General features: G+C 50.2%; 3 protein-coding genes across 4 annotated transcripts; 1 reads left to right on the top strand and 2 right to left on the bottom strand.

Annotated features, from left to right (window-relative positions):
• Positions 1-1381: 1381 nt before the first annotated feature.
• Lsm2 (LSM2 homolog, U6 small nuclear RNA and mRNA degradation associated) lies at positions 1382-5341 on the bottom strand. 2 transcript variants are annotated; one of them, XM_032888736.1, is made up of 5 exons: positions 5104-5341; positions 4506-4573; positions 2100-2130; positions 1951-2010; positions 1382-1849 (listed from the first exon to the last, which is right to left on the bottom strand). In XM_032888736.1, exons 1-5 carry the CDS (start codon positions 5104-5106, stop codon positions 1724-1726), a joined length of 288 nt encoding a protein of 95 aa, XP_032744627.1. In that variant the 5' UTR covers positions 5107-5341; the 3' UTR covers positions 1382-1723. The 2 variants fall into 2 exon arrangements, with proteins under 2 accessions (XP_032744627.1, XP_032744626.1); XM_032888735.1 differs by lacking the exon at positions 5104-5341 and adding an exon at positions 4824-5071.
• A 1855-nt stretch (positions 5342-7196) lies between these two features.
• On the bottom strand, positions 7197-9518 carry Hspa1l (heat shock protein family A (Hsp70) member 1 like). The gene has a single exon (XM_032888734.1). It carries the CDS (start codon positions 9437-9439, stop codon positions 7514-7516), a length of 1926 nt encoding a protein of 641 aa, XP_032744625.1. The 5' UTR covers positions 9440-9518; the 3' UTR covers positions 7197-7513.
• A 4539-nt stretch (positions 9519-14057) lies between these two features.
• Positions 14058-16960, top strand: LOC116887203 (heat shock 70 kDa protein 1A-like). The gene is given in 3 exon segments (XM_032888760.1): positions 14058-14927; positions 14930-14956; positions 14959-16960. Coding segments are annotated over 3 exon segments (1923 nt in total). The 5' UTR covers positions 14058-14359; the 3' UTR covers positions 16287-16960.
• Positions 16961-23798: the final 6838 nt, after the last annotated feature.

The following is a 23798-nucleotide window of genomic DNA, read 5'->3' as shown; positions in this document are numbered from 1 at the left end:
TTTTAAACATTTTATTATGTATGCATCATACAGCTTTCTGCCTGCATGGATACAATTACAGGCCAGAAGAGGGCACCAGACCTGATTACAGATGGTTGTGAGCCACCATGTGGTTGCTGGGAATTGAACTCAGGACCTCTGGAAGAGCAGACAGTGCTCTTAACCTCTGAGCCACCTCTCCAGCCCACGTCTCCACTCTTTAGGGCATTGCAACTCGTTTAAAAATCCAGTGTAAACCTAAAATCCTTGAATCCTACTCTATCACACCCTGTTCAGGATAATTAAGAAAGGCAAGTTAGCGAGCAGTCAAACTGTGCTCCTGAGAAGCACTGGTTTACCTAATTACAGAAACGAGAGTTCCTTAGCCTCCTGTAAGTGTTTTCAAAGTAAACAGCTGGAAACAAGCAATGTTTGCCTAGTCAGATAGGCTGTATAGTCTTGAAACACTTCAGAGATCTAGATTATGGCATTTAAGATGTTCTAACAGCATAAGGCTTTTCACACCAGAGCTCCTGGCAGCACCCCAAAACGACCTCTAAGATGGCGGACATCGAAGAATCTCCAACTGGAGGTTGCTTCTGAGGTGGCTGAAGTGGAAACTTCTGGTTTCTTTGGAAAGTCAGTTATGTATGATGATGTTTTCCTGGGGCACACAGCTGAAAGGAAGTCTTGCTAAAGCAGACACATAAAAAGACATGTGATGAAGGAGTATAAATATGACCCCACAGGTAGGGGGAACATGAGAATTGGTTTGGTTTGCTCCGCCTCGTCATTCTTCGCTAGCGACAGGCATGTATTGGTTCACCTTATATAGCATTGTTCAGCTCTGCTGTGGTTGACGCTGCCACTCAGAGAAACTCACCCAGGAACTGCTCGTGAGGTTCCTGTGGCTTCTTGGTGCTTTGGTGGCCCAAGGCTGGTTGGCAAGCCTTGTGGTTTCTTCAGGATTGAATGAGTGCTAGTTCGAGCTAAGCTTGTGCATGTTGTCTACTGGCTAAAAGGAAGGGCTGCAGCTGCAGCTTCACATTTGGTATTTGCTGACTGAACTGCTGATAAAGATTGAGCTCACCTCCAAAGAACTGCTAAACTGATCCACTTCCCCCATCACCTATTAAGCTTTCTCTTCCACTGCCTCTGGTGGGTGGTGGGCTAGAGAGGCTGCAAAACTGTTATGCCTGCAGAACCCGCAGGAGCCACTGAGAGTTGGTGCTGGCACCTTAACCTATCCAATTACAAGCTTTAGGGCAGAAGTGCACAATGCTGCTGAACGGGGCTGGACTCCTGGTTGGAGAGGAGGAAGAGGAGGAATGTAGAGTGCTGGAGGGGAGGTGAATTCAACATCCTTTCCCAAGTCCCTGTCTAAAACACGACAAAGCAGGAATTCAGTTTGCATCATAAGTTTTATTCCCGATGCGGGACAGATCTTTCCATCCCTCAAATGTATCACATGTCGCCATGGAAGGGCCTAGGCTGCAGCTCCCATCTCCAGGGAAGGTGAGAAGGAGGTGCAGACTGGGAGCCACTCCAGGAACATCCTGCAGGTCCTGGCTCTCTCACCCTCCCTTCTCCACAGAGGAATTCTCTCTCATCCATTCAGTTAAAAAGAAAAAACAATCATTAACAAAACAAAACACACTGAGTATTGGGCAGGGGTGTCTTGTCCTCGGTTGGACATCAAGTTATGGGTCACCAATGGGGAAGTGAGGGGAGGGGAAAGGCGCCATCACTGTTTCTGCTGAAGGGCTTCCTTCCTTGCTGCATCCTGCAGCAGCTGTGTGTCCACCTCGTCTGCTGGCAGCTGCACGTAGCGGACAACCGAGCCCCTGATGAAGCAGTTCTTGACTGATAACTGGAGACAAAGACCGAAGCACCTCCATTAAAGTGCGCCCTCCAGCCACCCAGGGGCCTTTTGCTCTAACGTCTTCCTCTCCCTCACCAGCCCCAACTCACCATGTGAGGATATTTTTCAGGGTCTGTGACACTGATGTCGGTTAGTTTGATATTGAGGTACTAAGAAAGAGGAACATCATCATTAACCCTAGAGACGGATACTCAATCCACCTCACTGTCTCCTTTCCTTCCCCTTTACTGTATCTCACCTGGTCCACAGAGTGCAGGGTTCCACAGATGCTGTGGGAGCAAAGAGGAGAGAAGCATTCATTTATGCTGGAATCAGCAGAGGGAAAATCAGAACTACAGTGACAAGGGGGGAGGAACTCTAGGCCCTGAAGCCAGCAGGCAGCCCCTGTAAGTTCTGAGGTGGAAATGATAAAGCACCTCAGACTCAGTCTGTCCTCACACCAACACATCAGAAGCTCGTAGTCAGGCCGGGCCTGTGCTCCATTTAATATTAGTATTTCCACCTTAAGACAGGTTCTCACTAGGCCCAGGCTGGCCTCCAACTTCTGGCATTCCTACCTCCACTTCTGAAGTTCTAGAACTACAGCTAGGAGCACTATTCATGGTCATTGCCCACTGGGTTTCCCTGTGAAGTCCTAGAACTAGCTCTGCAGATAAGGCAGGCTTCAAACTCGCGCTGCCCCTGCCCCTGCCTCCTGAGGGCTAGGTTTAAAGGTTTAAGGGATGAACAGCTATCAACCACTCAGCTAATCACCTTTCAAAGTAGTATCATCCAGGACTTATGAGAGGTCATGTAAGGTACCAAAACTTACACAAATGAACTGGAATGTCAGCCCTGATCTGCACGACTCCCAGAAACATCCATTATTTTTAAATACTGATTTTTACTATTTGTGTGTATGTGCATGTAGTTACCTACAGAGATCAGAAGAGGGCATCAGATCCATTGAAGCCAGAGTTATAAGGAGTTTTATTCAGCCCAACAAACTGTTGTCAATCACCTAATGTAGCTGCCGGGAACTGAACTCTATTTCTCTGGAAGAGCAGTAAGCTCTTTTTAAAGCACCAAGCCATCTCTGCAGCTCCAATAGCTATTACTTGTAAACATTTATGCTTTGGAGCCAGAGACCTACATATACATGGCAGCTGAAATTAACTATTATTAATGCTACACTCCCCTACCCTCTAGCCCTGAGTACAGTTATCAAAGCCACTGCTCCCACACCATGTTACCCACACCATGTTACCCATCTTATATTTACCCACTGCACGGAGATGCAGAGGAATTAAAATTTTAATTAACGGGGCTGGAGAGATGGCTCAGCGGTTAAGAGCACCCGACTACTCTTCCAGAGATCCTGAGTTCAATTCCCAGCAACCACATGGTGGCTCACAACCATCTGTAAAGGGATCTGATGCCCTCTTCTGGTGTATCTGAAGACAGCTACAGTGTACTTATATATAATAAATGAATAAAAAAAAATTTCTTTTAATTAACAACCCCAGATCCTGCATTTTACTTCTTCACTCTCTACATTCTACGAACCCCCACTGCTCTGTGGAAGAACACTTGTGTGGTCTGACTTTTAGACTAGAAAAAGTCTTAGCTACTCTCCACCCCGGCCTGGGCCAGCCTCTCACTTGCCCGCACTGGCCATAACCATCCTGCTTGTCAACACCATGTTCTGTCTTAGAATCAAGGCTCTCAAGCACTGACCTGTGCTCAAAGGTTTCAAGAGTCTACAAATAAAAGGATTTTAAAAAGAAACACGAGGGCTGGAAATGAAGTTCACCTGTTGAGCATGCCCATCCAGTACATGAAAAAAAAAAAAAAATAGACATCAGTGAAACTATAATTTTCTAAGCACTATTAAGAAAGTAGACTCTAGGGGTTGGGGATTTAGCTCAGTGGTAGAGCACTTGCCTAGCAAGCGCAAGGCCCTGGGTTCGGTACCCAGCTCCGAAAAAAAGATCCAAAAAAAAAAAAAAAGAAAGTAGATTCTAGGGGCTGGAGAGATGGCTCAATGGTTAAGAGCACTGACTGCTCTTCCAGAGGTCCAGAGTTCAATCCCAGCAACCACATGGTGGCTCACAACCAACTATAATGAGATCTGATGCCCCTCTTCTGGTGTTTCTGAAGTCAGCTACAGTGTACTTATGTATAATAAACAAACAAACAAACAAAAAAAGAAAGTAGACTCTAATGGATGATGTGACAAGAAGACATAAACATCTTTCCAGTGATACAGCATTTAATCCACTCCTGAATGGTTAAGAGCAAATGATACAGCAGGGCAAATCCTAGCACTCAGGAGACAGAAGCAGGCGGATCTGTCTGTCCCGGGACATCCAGGACTGCACATACATGTTACTTAACTGTATCTCACTGTGTAACTCTGGCTGGTCCTGGACATATGTAGACCAAACTGTCCTTGAATTCACAACTCTGCATCAGCGTTGGGATTACACGCATGTGCCACAGCACCAGGCTCACTCTTAAACTAATCTTTACACTCAAGACACAAGATATTTCTTCTGTGTTTTGCCCCTCTGCTCTAAAATAGCTTTGTGAACAACAACCACGAAAAGGATCAGGACACCAGGCACCTCCCACCTTCCACCAACTCGCTGAAATAAAGACCTACCTCAGGTCATTCTTGAGTTCCACGACTACATCCTTGCCCACAAGGGACTTGAAAAAGGAGTAGAAGAGCTATTGGAAAAGAGGGAGGAACTATCACATGAAAAGGGACAGGGAGGAGGAACCCGTGACGGCATTTGAAATATCAGTCCTTTTGGCCCCACCTAGTAGTTCTCAAAATTTCACCACCATCAACAATCCGTTAACAGAGATTGCAATTCCTGGGGCCACAGAGAGACAATAACTGCGCTGCACCCCTCGATGCCAGAACCCACTCTCCGAATCGACCACCTCCCTGCTCGAGACCGCTTCCCAACCGCACCCTCACAAAATCCTGATCTCCAGCACGGAAATGCAAGACTAGCTTTCCGTTCTCCCCCGGCGCCCGTGGGCTTTCTCTTGGACTTGCTGGAAGTTTCCCCAAAAAAACCATTGGTTCCAAGCAGTCTCCCCACACAGGGTGTGGGCCCTGAGGTTGTAAGGAAAACCCTAGGGCTTAGCTACAGCCCGAGGCAACAAACAGTAGAGCGCAACCAAGACCCGAACAGTTCGAACCGCCCGCCGCGGGCGGCGGCGCTCCCTTTTGACGTCACGGTACCCACCATGGTGCTGGCGCCACGAGGGGCGGCCTGGACCGCGAAGGAAGGCGCCGGGGACTGCGGGCCGGAGGCAGGGCGGGAGCCGGAGCGCGAGCCCGCGCGTGAGGCAGGACAGGATCACGCAGGCGCAAGGGGAACCGCGAAAACCGCGGCTGAATCTGGGCTCAAAGGGAGCGGAGTAGGGCAGAGCAGAGAGGACCGCCAAACCGGGAGGAGGGCGGGACTTCCTGTCTCCCACTTCCTCCCAAGGAACTCCTCCCTCCCGAGCGCGTGCGTGGGCCATAGCAGCTGCGCGTTGGATGTAGTTCACCTCCCTGATAATTTTTTAGATTCTTCTCTGTGCCGGGTGACTTGCTCATACTCTGTGTTTTCTACTGAGAATTATTGGGAAGATTGAGAAAATTATGACTTGCATATTCTTTTTAAAAAGATTTAGTTATTATATATAAGTACATTGTAGCTGTCTTCTGACACACCAGGAGAGGGCATCAGATCCCATTACAGATGGTTGTGAGCCACCGTGTGGTTTCTGGGATTTGAACTCAGGACCTCTGGAAGAGCAGTCAGTGCTCTTAACCGCTGAGCCATCTCTCCAGCCGTATTATTTTTACTAGTAATTAAATGGGAAGTTGCTAGGTTATAGCTTCTGTAGATATGTCTGGATAAATAGGAAAACGCTTGCTATTTTGTCTTCTCTTCTCGAGGCTGGCTGTTGGTGCAAGGCAGTCATGGTACACAGGTGAGAATTCTGAGAGACTAGGCCTGCTGATTGCATGATACCAAAAAAGTCAGGGTTTCCTGGGGGTCTGGGTGAAGCTTGGAGCATGCCTGCCTGTGTAGGCCAGAGATGAATGCTGGCTGTTCTTTCCACTTACTTAATATTTTAAAATTTTATATGTGTGAGTTTTTCCTTGCACGTATATCTGTGTACCACATGTGCAGTGTTCCCAGACACTAGAAGAGTGTGTTGGATCCTCTGGAGTTATTGTTGTTAGCCACCATACGGGTGCTGGGAATCAAACCCTGGTCCTGCGGAAGAGCAACACATGTCCTTAACCACTTAGCCACCTCATTTCTGAGACAGGATCTGCCACTGATCCTGGAACGGACAGGTTCATTCAGCTAGACTGACTTGCCAGCAAGACCCTAAGATGCGTCTTCCCTCTCTGTCCTACCTACCCCACTCCACCTGTGCACACCACTGTGTTCAGAGCTGGATCCATCATGGTTACCAAGCAAGATGTTACCGAGTTCAACAGAAACTTTAACACCTGAATCTAAAACAGGCTGTCACTGGTTAGAAGCAGTCAGTACATTTAGCAGCTGCTTCCTATGGGCCTAGGGTGCCTGAGAATTAGAAAATATTTTTCCTGGCAGGTGTAATGTTCTGTAATTCCAGTCATGTAGGCAGCATGAACGAAAGACATTTGAGGCAGACCTAGGTTATATAATACCCTGCCTCAAAACCAAAAAAAAAAAAAAAAGATTGTTGGATATGCTCAACTTACACAAATTCAAGTACTTTGCCCTTATCAAGTTAAACACTCACAATGGACGCACAAACAGAAAATGCACGTCCATGGGCTGGAGAGGTGGCTCAGCGGTTAAGAGCGCTGACTGCTCTTCCAGAGGTCTTGAGTTCAATTCCCGGCAACCACATGGTGGCTCACAACCATCTGTAATGTGATCCGATGCCCTCTTCTGGTGTGTCTGAAGACAGCTACAGTGTACTCATATATAATAAATAAATCTTTAAAAAAAGAAAAAAGAAAATGCATGTTCTCTGTGAGCTCTCCTTTCCTCATTCTCAAGGAACACGGACAGCTTAGATACCAGGAGGTGAGCTGGGTAAGGGAAGAACAGATCCCTTGTGTATAGAATGTTCTAGGCTAACCTAGGCTTCAAGAAACCCTGCCTCACCAAAAAAAAATCACAAGTTGGGCATGATGGTGCAGGTCCGTAATCTCGAAATTCAGGTGACAGAGACAGGAGGATTGCTGCAAGTTAAGGACCAAATTGGCCAATGCTGTAAGCGTCAGGTCAGCTAGACATATACAGTAAGGCCCTCGACTAAACAAATCGAAAAGTGACAGACGTTTCCTTTGGGAACACATTTACTGAGAGACAAATAACCATCCACACAGGGAGGTGAAAGGCTGGGTGTGGATGATAAATAACAGACATCCAAATTCTTCACGAGGCTCAAAGAGGGGCCTGGTTGTGCTAAAGATCCAGTTCAGGATCATAGATCAGAGGGTGGGGGCGTGGAAAGGCGGAGTCCGTGGGTTCTGCATCAGATCCCAAAGGATGGTGACTTAGGCTCAAGTCCAGTCAGTTCAAGAATCACAGTGATGTTGGGAGGTGAATAAATGTCGCCTAGAGGCACCCTAGCACCCTGCCTTTCTGGGAAAGGCTAATCTACTTCCTCAATGGTGGGGCCTGTGGCAGCCCTGCCGGGTGTATACCCTGGCGCGCAGGTGGGCCCTGTGCAGCCGCTCTGGTACAGCTTTGTGATGATAGGGTTGCACATGTTTTCCAGCTCTTTTCTTTTATGATCGAACTCTTCTTTCTCCGCCAGCTGGTTGGCCTCCAGCCAGGAAAGGACCTCACTGCATTTATCCAGTATTTTCTTTTTATCAGACTCGCTGATCTTGTCCTTCAGACCCTCATCGCCTACAGCGCTCTTCATGTTAAAGGCATACGATTCTAAGGCATTTTTGGCAGCGATCTTCTCCCTCTGGCCCTCGTCCTCGGCCTTGTACCGCTCGGCCTCTTGCACCATGCGCTCGATCTCTTCCTTGCTCAAGCGGCCCTTGTCGTTGGTGATGGTGATCTTGTTGGCCTTGCCGGTGCTCTTGTCCATGGCTGTGACGTTGAGAATCCCGTTGGCGTCGATGTCGAAGGTCACCTCGATCTGGGGCACACCCCTAGGTGCAGGGGGTATTCCAGTCAGGTCAAAGCGCCCCAGGAGGTTGTTGTCGCGCGTCATGGCCCTCTCGCCCTCGTACACCTGGATCAGCACCCCGGGCTGGTTGTCCGAGTAGGTGGTGAAGATCTGCGTCTGCTTGGTGGGGATGGTGGAGTTGCGCTTGATCAGAACAGTCATCACACCCCCGGCTGTCTCCAATCCTAAAGACAGGGGAGCTACGTCCAACAAAAGCAAATCCTGTACTTTTTCAGATTTGTCGCCCATTAAAATAGCTGCCTGGACTGCAGCTCCGTACGCCACCGCCTCATCGGGATTGATACTCTTGTTGAGATCCCGTCCATTAAAGTAGTCCTGAAGCAGCTTTTGCACCTTTGGGATGCGGGTAGAGCCCCCTACTAGAACAATGTCATGGATTTTAGCCTTGTCCATCTTGGCGTCCCGGAGAGACTTCTCCACCGGCTCAAGCGTGCCTCTAAATAGGTCTGCACACAGCTCCTCGAACCGCGCCCGCGTGATGGACGTGTAGAAGTCGATGCCCTCGTACAGAGAGTCGATCTCCAGGTTGGCCTGGGTGCTGGACGACAGCGTCCTCTTGGCCCTCTCGCACGCCGTGCGCAGACGCCGCACCGCGCGCTTGTTCTGGCTGATGTCCTTCTTGTGCTTCCTCTTGAACTCCTCCACGAAGTGGCTCACCAGCCGGTTGTCGAAGTCCTCCCCGCCCAGGTGCGTGTCGCCCGCTGTGGCCTTCACCTCGAAGATGCCGTCGTCGATCGTCAGGATGGACACGTCGAACGTGCCGCCCCCCAGGTCGAAGATGAGCACGTGCCGCTCTCCGTGACTTCCTTTATCCAAGCCGTAGGCGATGGCCGCCGCTGTGGGCTCGTTGATGATTCGCAGCACGTTGAGTCCTGCGATGACCCCTGCATCTTTGGTGGCCTGCCTCTGGGAGTCATTGAAATAGGCTGGCACGGTGATCACAGCGTTGGTGACACTGTGGCCCAAAAAAGCCTCTGCAGTCTCCTTCATCTTGGTCAGTACCATGGACGAGATCTCCTCCGGGTAGAAGGCTTTCTTCTCTCCTTTGTAGGACACCAGCACCTTAGGCTTGCCCGCTTCATTGATCACTTGAAATGGCCAAAGCTTCATATCTGACTGCACGACGGGATCATTAAACTTCCTGCCAATAAGACGTTTGGCGTCAAAAACAGTGTTCTGGGGATTCATGGCCACCTGGTTCTTGGCGGCGTCCCCGATGAGCCGCTCGGTGTCGGTGAAGGCCACGTAGCTGGGGGTCGTGCGGTTGCCCTGGTCGTTGGCAATGATCTCCACCTTGCCGTGCTGGAACACGCCCACGCACGAGTAGGTGGTGCCCAGGTCGATGCCTATGGCCATTCCTTTATTAGCAGCCATGGTTTTCCGAGGCCTATGGAGAAAGGAGATGTAAAATCGTATTTAAGGTAGTGGGGTTTTTTTAAAAATAAAACTCAGGGGTTGGGGATTTGGCTCAGTGGTAGAGCTTGCCTAGGACCAAGGAAGTTCGGTCTAACCCGAAAAAAAAAAAAAAAAAAAAAAAAAAAAAAAACTCAGGGGCTGGGTTCGGTCCTAGGAAGGCTCATAAGGCCAAAAAAAAAAAAAGAAAAGAAAAAAATAAATAAAACTCAAGTTGTCTATTGGTCCGTTTTCTTCAAGATTTTTTTTTTTTCCGGAGCTGAGGACCGAACCCAGGGCCTTGCCCTTGCTAGGCAAGTGCTCTACCACTGAGCTAAATCCCCAACCCCTCAAGATTTATTTTTAATATTTAATTGTGTGCGCGCATGTATGTCTGTATGGATATATGCATGAGTGCAGGTACCTGTGGAGGTCAGAGGTATGGGATGCCCTTGGAGCTGAAATTACACTTGGGATCTGCACAGCATGGGTGGGTGCCAGGAACTAAATCCAGGATTCTTGTAAAAACAGATGTGCTCTTAATGGCTGAACCCTCTCTAGCCCTCTGTTTATTCTTTTAATCTTCTGAATGTTTTGTGTTTGTCTATGTATGAGCCCTAGGAGGTCGGGAGTAGGTGTCAGATTCCCGGGGGCTGGAGTTGCAGACAGTTGTAAGCCACCATATGGATTCCTACACAGAGAGCTTGCAAACGTCTTTGTGGCTGTTGTTTTGGTGTATGGGGGGTGTGCACATGAACATGTGGATTCAAGCGGCCAACCCTGGGTATCATTCACCTGCCAATCACCTTGTTGAAATAGGGCCTCTTTTTTTTTTTTTTAAATATGTAGGTGCTAAATTTATTCAAAATCATCACTGAATATGTTATTGATTTTAGAGATATGATTAACACTTTAGTTTATTGATTTAAGTTTTTATCTAAGGCTTCAACAATGAAATATTAAAAACGGTTTGAGGTTCATTTATACTCTTGGATCAGTGAACAAAGACAGTAGGTTAGGAATAGTAATGCCAGATATGCAACTGGCCTGAAAACCCGGTCAGTTGCAGTGAGCTTGGACTGTGATCCCAGCTGGATGCCAGCACGCTGGTTTGTGGTTCTATTGTGTGGGTTCTGGGAATTGAACTCAGGCCCCCCATGCTTACACAACAAACACTTTAACCACTCCTTAGCCTCTTGGGAGGTTGTTTTATGGGTTGCTTCTTTTATTTTATTTTATTTTTTTAATGATTCTCTCTGTGGGCCAAGAGGTTGGCCTGGAACTCACCATGTATCCCAGGCTAGCTTCAAAGGTGCTGCTCTTCATCCCTCTTAGCCTTCCAAGTGCCAAGGTCACAGGCATGAGTCACCACGCCAGGCTGGTTTTCCTAACAACCACTGTCTGAGCTGTCTCCTACAGCCTACGACTCCATGCTTTCCCTTCTAAGAGACAGGGAAGCAACTAGGGAAAGGTGTTACAAAGTCTCGACATCAGAGGCATCCGGTGCTTGATACATTTTGAGTTTGCAGCTCCGAAAAGTACCAAACACTGTCAAAACTTCTCTCTGCTCACTTTTTACTTTATTCTTTGGGATTGGTTCTGGTTTTGTCTCTTTGTCTGCTGGGGGCAGAAGCTAAGGCTTCGGGCAGTCTAGGCAAGGGCTATACCTTGGAGCTAACATATCCTCAGCATGGGGATGCTTTCACTGAACTCAGCAAAGATCCTGAGACCCTCCTGCGCCCTGCACCCCCGCCCCCAACTCTCCCAAATGTCTGTTTCAGGATCATCTCTGTCTTCTACAGTGTTTCTTCTCTAACAGATGTCATACCTTAAGACCGGCTGGTCAAACAACACCCTGATACAGGAGGCAAAGCGTCCACAGGCCTCCTTCCACTGCCAAACTCATTGGCTGTTTAGTCTGAACCTTGCCCCAATAGACTTGACTAAAATCTTTAAGTCCATAATGAACTTTGCCTCTGTTTGTTTTGAAAGAGACTCATTATAATAGGAATTCTTCTCAAGATGGGTCTCATACTTTCTAGGCCAGGGTGATGCTGGGAGTAGGGCCTACGCTAACCTTGGCTGGGCTTCCTCAGCATGAGTGGACTGTTTGCTGGATGTTTGTCTCTGTGGATTTGTCTACCCTTAGTAGCCCATACAATTGGAATCATACTACATTTGTCTAGTTTGGCTGGCCCTTTTTTTTTTTCTTTTTCTTTTTTCTTTTTTTTTTTTTTTTTTTTTTGAGCTGGGGACCAACCCAGGGCCTTGCGATTGCTAGGCAAGCGCTCTACCACTGAGCTAAATCCCCCAACCCCGGCTGGCCCTTTTTTTTAAAAAAAGATTTATTTGTTTTATCCATATGAGTACACTGTTTCTGTCTTCAGACACACCAGAAGAGACATCAAATCCTGTTACAGATGGTTGTGAGCCACCATGTGGTTGCTGGGAATTGAACTCAAGACCTCTGGAAGAACAGTCAGTGCTTTTAACCACTGAGCCATCTCTTCAGCCTGTGGATGGCCTTATTTCACTCAACATAACTGTCCTTAGTTCTTACTCATGAGCTTGCCTATTTCTGTACTTCCAGAACGATGTTCGTTTTATGTATCCCTGACTCCTTCCTTATGGGACCTTCTCTTCATAGACACCAGGTGGCTTCCCCTTCTTGGCCATTGTGAATGATGCTGTTAGCATAGGTATACACACACACACACACACACACAGAGGGGGGAGAGAGAGAGAGAGAGAGAGAGAGAGAGAGAGAGAGAGAGAGAGCCAGGCTTTCATAGCAAAGCACTTACATGGACATTAGACAACAGTGTTCTCAGCTACTCCTGGGGTGGAAGGAAAGTGGGTTTATATCCTCCATTTCAGACAGGGCCTAGATCAACTCTACTGTTTTCATGACAATGATATGCTTTACTGTGGGACCACACCTGTCTACCTGTCTCCTAAGATTGCGTTCTGAACTCCTTGAGGCGTTATCAGGGGGCCTAAGCGATGGCAGCGGTTAAGTGCTTCTGCTCTTCCAGAGAACCTGAGCTCAGTTCCCACACAGTCAGTGGGCAGCTCACGACGGCAGGCCCCTTACTCCAGTTCCAGGGGATGAGACAGCCTCTTCTAGTCTCTGGAGGCATTTGCACAGCATGACACAAAGCACACTGACACACACAGACACAAACCATTTCTTTAAGAAGACAAGCACTAGTCTTTCTTCAGACAGGGTTGCCTTCCTTAGCAATCTATGGTGGAGTAATTTAGCTCACTCTGAGGAAGGGTGGCTGTTAGGACTCCCCTCCCCCTCCCCAGACACGTACAACAAACCTTTAAAAAAAAAAAAAAAAAGCAGGGATCTCACTATGTAGCTCAGGCAATCCTTTGCCTCCACTGCTGATTGTTGGAATTAGAGGCTTGAGCCCAACAGGCGGCCCCAGTTAACTTTTCTAACTTTTCTGAGTAGGGCTGGACAGGAAGTTTTTCTATTTATTTTTAAGACAAAGTCTTCTCGTCGTCGTCCGCCCACCCCCCCCCCGTGCCTCCCCCAACCCCCGCAGCCATCCTGTCTGAAAATCCAGAGTTCTGGGATCCCAGGCATCCTTCTCTGAGTTTCTATCCTTCTCTCGATTGTAACTCCTCTCTTCGGCCATCAATACCATACTCAAAAAGGTCTTGTCTGCCTCCGATTTCAGCTCAGACTAATTTCAGCCACTAATGTCCCTCAAGAGCCCAACCCCATTTTTTTTCTTGGTTGCCTTTTAAATCCAGAATTAAAACTGGGGTTCCTGTGTGGAGAGCCAAGAGGAGACCTAAGGATGGTGGCTTCCACTAGACCACGTCTGTAAATCAATCAAACCTAAGAAAATTCTTGGCCCATTAAATAAGAACCAACTGGAATTCCAGGCTCACCTGGAATCTCTACGCCTTCGATCCAGTTTGGAAAATTTGAAGTCGCTGAGCCCCTACGAGTGGGGAGCTCCAGGAACATCCAAACTGAGCAACTGGGGTTCCCCCCACCCCCCACCCCGCCCCTCCCGGCAACTTTGAGCCTCTTCTGGGACAGATCCTCTGATTCCTAAATAAGTCCATGAGGTCAGAGTTAGCACTGCCATTGTAACGCGGCTGGAGGGGGGTCACGTCACCGGACACGCCCCCAGGCACCTCCCTTGGGTCTCCCAAGGCTAGGAAGGGGAAGTTATAACCCTTAACTCGAGCCCCATAATCAGAACTGTGCGAGTCTGCGAACCCCCACAAATCACAACCAACTGTCCACAACACGGAGCTAGCAGTGACCTTTCCTGTCCATTCCACTCAGGCCTCAGTAATGCGTCGCCATAGCAACAGTGTCAACAGCAGCACCAGCAGGTCCCGCCACCCTCCCCCACAGGAATCCGTCCTTTCCAGCTAACCCCAGATCAGTCTGGAGAGTTCTGAACAGGGGCGGAACCCTCAACTCCTATTACTCAAAGGAGGCGGGGAAGCTCCACCCGACGCGAAACTGCTGGAAGATTCCTGGCCCCAAGGCCTCCTCCCGCTCGCTGATTGGCCCATGGGAGGGTGGGCGGGGCCCGAGGAGGCTCCTTAAAGGCGCAGGGCGGCGCGCAGGACACCAGATTCCTCCTCCTAATCTGACAGAACCAGTTTCTGGTTCCACTCGGAGAGAAGCAGAGAAGCAGAGCAAGCGGCGCGTTCCCGAACCTCGGGCAAGACCAGCCTCTCCCAGAGCATCCCCACCGCGAAGCGCAACCTTCTCCAGAGCATCCCCCAGCGGAGCGCATCCTTTCGCAGAGCGTCCCCACGGCGGAGCGCAACCTTCCCTAAAGGATCCACGCCCCGGAGCGCACCCTTCTCCAGAGCATCCCCGCCGCCAAGCGCAAACTTCCAGAAGCAGAGCGCGGCGATATGGCCAAGAAAACAGCGATCGGCATCGACCTGGGCACCACCTACTCGTGCGTGGGCGTGTTCCAGCACGGCAAGGTGGAGATCATCGCCAATGACCAGGGCAACCGCACGACCCCCAGCTACGTGGCCTTCACCGACACCGAGCGGCTCATCGGGGACGCCGCCAAGAACCAGGTGGCGCTGAACCCGCAGAACACCGTGTTCGACGCGAAGCGGCTGATCGGCCGCAAGTTCGGCGACCCGGTGGTGCAGTCGGACATGAAGCACTGGCCCTTCCAGGTGGTGAACGACGGCGACAAGCCCAAGGTGCAGGTGAACTACAAGGGCGAGAACCGGTCGTTCTACCCGGAGGAGATCTCGTCCATGGTGCTGACCAAGATGAAGGAGATCGCCGAGGCGTACCTGGGCCACCCGGTGACCAACGCGGTGATCACCGTGCCAGCCTACTTCAACGACTCGCAGCGGCAGGCCACCAAGGACGCGGGCGTGATCGCGGGTCTGAACGTGCTGCGGATCATCAACGAGCCCACGGCGGCCGCCATCGCCTACTGGGCTGGACCGGACCGGCAAGGGCGAAGCGCAACGTGCTCATCTTCGACCTGGGGGCGGCACGTTCGACGTGTCCATCCTGACGATCGACGACGGCATCTTCGAGGTGAAGGCCACGGCGGGCGACACGCACCTGGGCGGGGAGGACTTCGACAACCGGCTGGTGAGCCACTTCGTGGAGGAGTTCAAGAGGAAGCACAAGAAGGACATCAGCCAGAACAAGCGCGCGGTGCGGCGTCTGCGCACGGCGTGCGAGAGGGCCAAGAGGACGCTGTCGTCCAGCACCCAGGCCAGCCTGGAGATCGACTCTCTGTTCGAGGGCATCGACTTCTACACGTCCATCACGCGGGCGCGGTTCGAGGAGCTGTGCTCAGACCTGTTCCGCGGCACGCTGGAGCCCGTGGAGAAGGCCCTGCGCGACGCCAAGCTGGACAAGGCACAGATCCACGACCTGGTGCTGGTGGGCGGCTCGACGCGCATCCCCAAGGTGCAGAAGCTGCTGCAGGACTTCTTCAACGGGCGCGACCTGAACAAGAGCATCAACCCGGACGAGGCGGTGGCCTACGGGGCGGCGGTGCAGGCGGCCATCCTGATGGGGGACAAGTCGGAGAACGTGCAGGACCTGCTGCTGCTGGACGTGGCGCCGCTGTCGCTGGGTCTGGAGACGGCGGGCGGCGTGATGACCGCGCTCATCAAGCGCAACTCCACCATCCCCACCAAGCAGACGCAGACCTTCACCACCTACTCGGACAACCAGCCCGGGGTGCTGATCCAGGTGTACGAGGGCGAGAGGGCCATGACGCGCGACAACAACCTGCTGGGGCGCTTCGAGCTGAGCGGCATCCCGCCGGCTCCCAGGGGCGTGCCCCAGATCGAGGTGACCTTCGACATCGACGCCAACGGCATCCTGAACGTCACGGCCACCGACAAGAGCACCGGCAAGGCCAACAAGATCACCATCACCAACGACAAGGGCCGCCTGAGCAAGGAGGAGATCGAGCGCATGGTGCAGGAGGCCGAGCGCTACAAGGCGGAGGACGAGGTGCAGCGCGAGAGGGTGGCTGCCAAGAATGCGCTCGAGTCCTATGCCTTCAACATGAAGAGCGCCGTGGAGGACGAGGGTCTCAAGGGCAAGATCAGCGAGGCTGACAAGAAGAAGGTGCTGGACAAGTGCCAGGAGGTCATCTCGTGGCTGGACTCCAACACGCTGGCTGAGAAAGAGGAGTTCGTGCACAAGCGGGAGGAGCTGGAGAGGGTGTGCAACCCGATCATCAGCGGGCTGTACCAGGGTGCGGGTGCTCCCGGGGCTGGGGGCTTCGGGGCCCAGGCGCCCAAGGGAGGCTCTGGGTCGGGGCCCACCATCGAGGAGGTGGATTAGAGGCTCTTTCTGGCGCTCCAGGTGTGATCTAGGAGACAGATGGGTGGCCTTGAGGACTTTGGGTTATTGTCGTTTAGGACATTAGCTCCTTCGTTTGGTCTGCAATCAAGTCCTAGGTTTAAGCAAACTGCCTTCCATTTACTCTGTGGAATTTCACGTGTGCTTTGCATTCCCAGTAAATTAGTACTGGGAGTGTGTCTTTGCAATAGATATAATTTCCTGCCTTCAAGTCAGCACTGCCCCCCCCCCGAAGTTATTTCTTTTGCAGGACAGTCAGAGCTATTTTGATATGTAGCAAGAGGTGTGTTACAAAAACACCAGGACACTGTTGAGTTCCTTTGTGTTTGGACTCTCCTTGAGGCACTGTTAAGTCGGGCGCTCAGGGGCCACAGGTGGATCACTGAAAGCTGAGACTCTGTTGCTTCTCCTCGCGTTTGACACTCTGTTGCTTTCCTTGCATGGTGGAGCACCGAAGGCTGAGACTGTTGCTCTCCTTCCCTGTATAATCTTGCCTGGCCGTTGCACTTGTTCCCCAGTGTGTGAACTGGGAGATGAGTTTACACCACCACTGTTAGTGCACTTTTTTTTTTTTTTTTTTTTTTTTTACATAACCATCCTGAACTCAGGTCAATTTTTACTGGCTATTTGAAAATAAACTTCAAAAGAACTTGCCAGGTCTTGTGTCTGTTGTCTTTTGAGGTCAGGAATTGCTGTGTATGTCTTACAGATTGGACTACGCTTGACTGACATTTTATGGTAAGACGGGGCGGGGAGCGCCCAGGGACTTTGCATTGGGATCTGCTTGTGTGAGAAAAATGAAAGCAGTCAGAGCAAATAACAACCAGTCCGGGGCTGAGGTCTAGTGCAGTGCAGAGGATCCGGGATAAATTCTCAAGGAAGTCAGGGAGAGGCTTGAGTCTGGAGGTCCAGAGATTCAGGCCCCTGGCAGGTGGCAGGGATGATATAAAAATGCCTTCAGGAGAGGTGGTGGGGAGCTCACTTAAGGAGGTGGGGTGGTGGGGTTGGGGATTTAGCTCAGTGGTAGAGCGCTTGCCTAGAAAGTGCAAGTCCCTGGGGTCAGTCCCCAGCGCTGAAAAAAAAGAAAAAAGAAGAAAGAAGAAGAAGGAGGAGGAGGAGGAGGAGGAGGAGGAGGAGGAGATGAGGCGGTGAAATAAAGGAGGCTGTGGATGATCTTCAAAAGTGAGAACTAGGGGGGGGATTTAGCTCAGTGGGAGAGCGCTTACCAAGGAAGCGCAAGGCCCTGGGTTCGGTCCCCAGCTCCAAAAAAAAAAAAAAAACAAAAAAAAAAAACAAAAAAACAAAAAAAAAAATGAAAAACAAAAGTGAGAACTGACAGCCCAGACTAAGGGTACCACCCTACTCTTCCTCTTTTCTGCAATTATGTATGAGGGGTTGTACATGCCAGGACACGCATGCAGGGATCAGGGGACCACTGTGTGGGGTGTGCACATGCCAAGGCACACATTCAGGGGACAGAGGACCACTGGGGGTGTGGGGCATTCACATAGCAGGGCACACATACAGAGATCAGGGAAGCATTGTGTGGGGTGTGTACACATCAAGGCACACGTGCAGGATCGGGACCACTCTGTGGAGCCCGCACATGCCCGGGCACACAAGCAGTGGTCGGAGGACCTCTATAAACAGAAGTTCTCTCTTTGCACCCTCTAGGTTCATCCTGGGGGTGAAGCTGAAGTCTGAAGGCAGCAAGCACCTTTACCTACTGAAGTGTGCCATGGGTCCTCACGGTCTACTTGTGATGTTTTGAGGTTGAGGCTAAACCCGTCAGTCAGGCCTCACGAACCCATGAGATTACGTGCAAGATTTCTAATTTAATTTTTTTTCAACCTGCTTGAAACAAGGTCTCTTGTAGACCAGTCTGGGCTTGAGTTTGGGAGTCTCACTGCCTTAAGCCTCCCAAGTATTGGATTCTAGGTGTGGATTACTATGCCACACCTGCCTTATAAAGTTTGGTTGGCTGGGTTTCTGCTTTGTACGTGGTGTGGGGCTTGAGGCCAACTCTAACACTTAGCCCAGCAGGTTTACTTCATGTGGTTTACTATTCTGGGAATCGAGCGTAGAGCCTGCAGATGCTTGGCAACTGTTTCACTGTCGAACATCCTAAGCCTGGGTTCCTGGTTTTGTTGCTAGGTTTTTTGAGATGGGTTCTCTCACATCTCAGGCTGGGCCACCTCACCGCCCCTCGTCTGAGTTCGTTTAAAGTTAAGGGCTGGAGACGTAGCTGCTTTGTGAGAACCTCATGTTCACCAACGAGCTCTGGGTTCAGGCCTCAACAGGCCAACACAAACAAGGAAGAACGGAACCGCTGGGGTAATGCTTTAGTTAACAGTTATGTCTGGGGGCTGGAGAGATGGCTCAGTGGTTAAGAGCACTGACTGCTCTTCCAGAGGTCCTGAGTTCAAATCCCAGCAACCACATGGTGGCTCACAGCCATCTGTAATGGGATCAAGTGCCCTCTTCTGGTGTGTCTGAAGACAGCTACAGTGTACTTATACATAATAAATAAATAAATCTTAAAAAACTGGAAGGAAGCTGGAACAGATCACACTGTTAAAAGTGTATGTGAGAGAGAGAGAGAGAGAGAGAGAGAGAGAGAGAGAGAAACCTGTATATGTGTTCATATACAGGTTAGAGAATTACTTTGGGAGTCAGTTTTCTTCCATTGAGGGCTCTGGAGTATCGAACTCGGGAAGTTGGGCTTGCGTGCAAACACTTTGACCATTGATTCTTGCTGGGCCACGTTCGCAGTTCTTGTTGCCTGTTTTAAGTATTCCAGGAAACACTCCTCTTAGGGGTGTCCCCTGACAACATAGTGCTAGACAGTTGTAGGGCAACTTGACACAGGCTAGAGCCACCTGAGAGGAGGGAACCTAACTGAGTGAGTTCCTCCGTGGGATCTGCTGTAGAGCATTTTCTTAGATTGATAGGGGAGGGACCAGCCCATTGCCGATGATTCTACTGGGCTGGTGATGCTGGGCTCTATAAGGGCTGGAGAAGTGGCTCAGTGGTTAAGAGGTTCTGAGTTAGGGGTTGGGATTTAGCTCAGTGGTAGAGCGCTTGCCTAGCAAGCAAGGAAGGCCCTGAGTTGGGTCCCCAGCTCCGGAAAAAAAAAAAAAGAAGGGAAAAAAAAAAAAAAAAAAAAAAACCACTTAATTAAAATGTGGTAAAACGAAAAACCCCCAGGGGAGGGGCCAAGAAAACAAAAAAAAATGAAAAAAAAAGAAAAAAAGCCCCCTCAAAAAATTTTTCAAAAAAAAAAAAAAAAAAAAAAGCAGGCTGAGCAAGCCAGTAGCAGCTCTCCTCCACGGCCTCTGCATCAGTTTCTACCTCCAGGTTTCTTCCCGAGTGCCTGTCCTGACTTCCTTCAGTGATGGACTACAGTGTGGAAGTGTAAGCCAAATGAATCCTCCCCTCTCAACTCATTATAGCAGTTAGTCTCAGCAGGACAGCTGTGATCGTGATCGTGATTGTGATCGTGATCTCCACACACCTGCATTCTCTCTGACAGTCAGCCAGAGAGCTGGATGCAGAGCTGGGGTCAGGTGGGAGGGGCGGCTACCCAGAAGCTTGGCTATTTTCAGTTCTGAAAACTCTCTTCTCACCTCCTGCAGCCAGATTTGTTTATGTCAGTATCGTAAAAGTCACAAAAATTTCCATTGTTTTCCATATGGTGAATCAGAGCGGGGTGTGGTACATGCTTGAACTTGTACTGGAAGAGTGGAAGTCTGGGCTTCGGAGATAAACCCCCTTGCATGATAATGGAGATGGGGGGGGGAGGAGGAGAGGAAGAGGACAAGGAGGGGGAAGAGGGGGAAAGGAGGGGCAGAGGGAGGAAGAGGAAGCTTCAGAGTACCTCAGAGATGACATAGTAATCCCAGCACTTGCAGAGCTAAGGCAGGAGGATTGCTGGGAGTTTAAGGTTTACAGATTAAGACCCTGTCTAGCAAACAAACAAAGCCAGAAGCAACTTTAAACAGTGAGGGAAGGGTCTGGAAGAGGTGGCTCATCACTGGCTGCTTTCCCAGGGGACCCAAGTTTGATTCCCAGCACCCAAATGCTGGCTCACAACCATCTGGCCTCCACAGGCACCGGGCACAGGGGTTGTGCAAAGACAAACATGCAAAACACTCATACACACAAAATAAAAACTTTATAAAGAAATTTAAAAAACAGTAAGGGCCAGAGGCAGGGTGGGTATGGGGGGGGGTGGGGGTGTGGAATATGTCTTTAATCCCAGCACTTAGGAGGTAAAGGCAGGGGGTTGGGGGTTTAGCTCAGTGGTAGAGCGCTTGCCTAGCAAGCGCAAGGCCCTGGGTTCGGTCCCCAGCTCCGAAAAAAAGAAAAAAAAAAAAAAAAAAGGAGGCAAAGGCAAGGTGGATCTCTGAGTTCAAGGCCAGCTTGGTTTACAAAGCAAGTTTCAGGACAGCCAGGGCTACACAGAGGACAGCCTATCTTGAGTAATCACAAGAGAGATAGAGACAGAGACACAGAAACAGAGACAGAGACAAATAGAGAGACAGAAACAGAGAGAGTGAGAGAGAGACTAAAACTCCCTAAAAAATACCGAGAAGAGGGAGTTAGGGGCATGGCCCACTCTTTCCTGACCGAGTCGGTCAGTCAGACTTCTGCATCTTTGGTTTTGTGCTGGCTTTGTCCTGGAGGAATTGTTTGGCCTGGAAGGAACTGCCCTGTCATTCTCAGGAACACTGCTTAACAAACAAACTATTCCCTTGGCTCTCTCCCCTCCCCGACAGCCTGCTCTGGAACAGCAAGTTTAGTCAGGCTCTGAATTTAATATCCCGAGATCCTAAGATCCGTGTACCAGCCCTGCATGGTTAAGGGGCCTGCCTTCTTTCCCTGGTGTCTGGCGGACAAGGAGAAGCTGGAAGCTTGGTCAGACAGAAGCTTAGGGGCAGGGCCTTGAGAGGGTGGAGCAGAAGGGGAATTCCTGGGTGGTCACTTAATCCACCTGGATTTAAAGCTTACAGAGGCCTGACCTTCACAGGGCTGCCCTTCTGTGAGTGCAGAGGCAATCTCAGGGCAGAAAGGTCTGCCTTCTGCCTACTGCCTTCTTCCTCATCCTGATTTTTCGTGGGGTTCTGTGAAAAAGTGGTGAACCGGGCGTAGGCCTGTGAGATTTAAGAAGAAACACATACTCGGTTCATTTGCGTTAAAAGAATGTCGTCTGGCCTTTACTGAGATCTCCTTTTATACAAGAGGCAAAAGCAGTGGAAAAGTACTAGAGCAGGTGGAAGACCCCAACCAGGAACCAGGAAATAACACCATGAAAATTCCCTGCCCCAAAACAGGGGCCAAGAACACCTGCCAAGGGTGTAAAAACTTTTTGCCATAACCGGCTGAAAGGCTCATCGAGGGGGAAGGGAAACACTCCAAGGTAGGGCCTAACAAAGTGGGAGGTTGTGCGGGTCCCAGATTCACCGGTGCTGGCTTTCCCAGTATTAGGGAGTTCCTGTGAAGCCCCCATGTAATATGGGCCATATGTGTCTGCTCTTGGCTATGCAGGTCGGGGACGGTGGCTTGTCGGGGTTCCTTGGTGTTGACTAAATTGATTTGTGTCTGCCACTGTTCTTTCAAAAGCCCAGGCCTCAGGTGCCTCTCACTTCACTCCCAAGTGCCTCCCAGTCTCAAGGCTTCCACTCAAAACCTCTGTTTAAGAATGTCTTTTAGGTCTGGAGAGATGGCTCAGTGGTTAAGACCCCCGACTGCTCTTCCAGAGGTCCTGAGTTCAATTCCCAGCAATCACGTGGTGGCTCACAACCATCTGTAAAGAGATCTGATGCCCTCTTCTGGTGTGAAGACAGCTACAGTGTACTTATATATAATAAATGAATAAATCTTTAAAAAATGTCTTTTAATAAACCACGAATCAGTTGGGGCGCTGTTAGCACTGTGGGGGCTGAGGCAGATGGATCTCTGAGTTTGAGGTCAGTCTGTGTACAGTTCCAGGACAGCAAGGCCAGGTCTACGCAGAAAACCAAAATAAATGAGTAAATAAATCAACAACCTCTAACTGAGGGCTGGAGAGATGGCGGGTTCATGCCGTGGCTCCTCAGAGGATTTGCGTTTGGTTCCCAGGCCCCGAGGTTTAGAACTTGCGATCACGTGTCATTCCGGTTCCAGGGGACTCGATGCCTTTATCTGTCCTCTGTGAGCTCCTGCACTGCGGTGCACACACACATTGTTAAAAATAAAGCTTGAAAAAACAAAACAAAACACTCTCCAGCTTTGTGTCTCAAAAATACTAAAGCCACTCCTGCCTTCTGTCACTGTTTTGGGGTGCAAGGAAACTAAAACTGAAGCCTTCCTCCTTGCAGACGAGCGGAGCAGAGGGAGCTGCCGCCTGCTGGTTTGGTTTGGTTTTGCATCAGGGTCTCACTCTGTAGCCCTGGCTGGCCTGGAACTGGCTATAGAGACCAGGCTGCTTCAAACTTGTAACCCCTGTGTTGCTACCTCTCAAGGCCTGGGGCTACAGAAGAAGCCACCATCCCTGGGAATGGGTCCCAGCTTCGTGAGTGCCTCACCAAGGGTGAGTTAGTCGCTGGACCTGAGTGGGTGGGACCAGCCAGGGAAGAAGGGGAACCCACCACCTCGGGACACACTTGTCTGAGTTTGGGGGTGTTTATTTCCTGAGACACGGTCTCCTGCATTCCAGGTTGCCTACAAGCTCACTGAGTAGCCGAGGATAGCCTTAGACTCTGATTCCCCTGCCTCTACCCTACCGATGGCATTACGGATATGTGATACCAGACCTGGTTTTGTGGTGCCAGGGACTTAACCCTGGGCGTGGCACACACCAGGCAAACAGAGCAACGGCTGGACTATGGAGCTAGAGAGATGGATTAGGAGCACTGACTGCTCTTCCAGAGGTCCTGAGTTCAAATCCCAGCAACCACGTGGTGGCTCACAACCATTGATTTGGCGCCCTCTTCTGGTGTGTCTGAAGACAGCTACAGTGTACTCACATACACATAAATAAATCTTAAAAGAAAGAAAAAAAAAAAAAAAAGCTGGGCTACAGTGCCAGCAGGCACCAGATTTGCTGTTCCAGGCAGGGTTTCTTCCTGTGACCCAGGTTGGTCAAGTTCTCAGGGCATCCTCTTGCCTCGGCCTCTCAGCACGTGTCACACCAGCCTGAAGTGGATGTCCTTAGCTCTATTTTGAGATGATCATACAGAGACGTGGGTAGTTTCGTAGCACACGTGTACTTCACTGTTAAAAAGTAAAGGACAAAACAAACCACAACAACCCACCCTTGGCCAAGGGGTAGATTCCAGACACCTGGTCTCCCACCAACCAAGAGTGTTCTGACAAGTCACCTCACCGGAAGTTTCTGGAATCCTCTCGTCACCTAAGCCATTGAAATTTGCTTAAGAAATGCCTGTCTCAGCAAGGCGGGTGCCTATCCTGGTGAAACCTGCACTTGAGGAGGCAGAAGAACCAGTGTGAGTT

Source organism: Rattus rattus, chromosome 18, assembly GCF_011064425.1.
Source record: "Rattus rattus isolate New Zealand chromosome 18, Rrattus_CSIRO_v1, whole genome shotgun sequence".
In the NCBI taxonomy this organism is placed as follows: Eukaryota; Metazoa; Chordata; class Mammalia; order Rodentia; family Muridae; genus Rattus; species Rattus rattus.
Note: the sequence above shows the minus strand (reverse complement) of the source record. Positions and strands in the feature narration are given on the sequence as shown.

What these genes read in the sequence shown, in the direction of transcription:
- Hspa1l (XM_032888734.1), bottom strand. Translation starts at nt 9,439, where the DNA reads ATGGCTGCTAATAAAGGAATGGCCATAGGCATCGACCTGGGCACCACC.
- Lsm2 (XM_032888735.1), bottom strand. Translation starts at nt 4,934, where the DNA reads ATGGTTTTTTTGGGGAAACTTCCAGCAAGTCCAAGAGAAAGCCCACGG. An exon ending in GAGATCAGGATTTTGTGAGG is followed by an intron (nt 4,574 to 4,823) that starts GTGCGGTTGGGA and finishes CTTTTCCAATAG; the next exon opens with CTCTTCTACTCCTTTTTCAA. An exon ending in CCCTGCACTCTGTGGACCAG is followed by an intron (nt 2,011 to 2,099) that starts GTGAGATACAGT and finishes CCTCTTTCTTAG; the next exon opens with TACCTCAATATCAAACTAAC.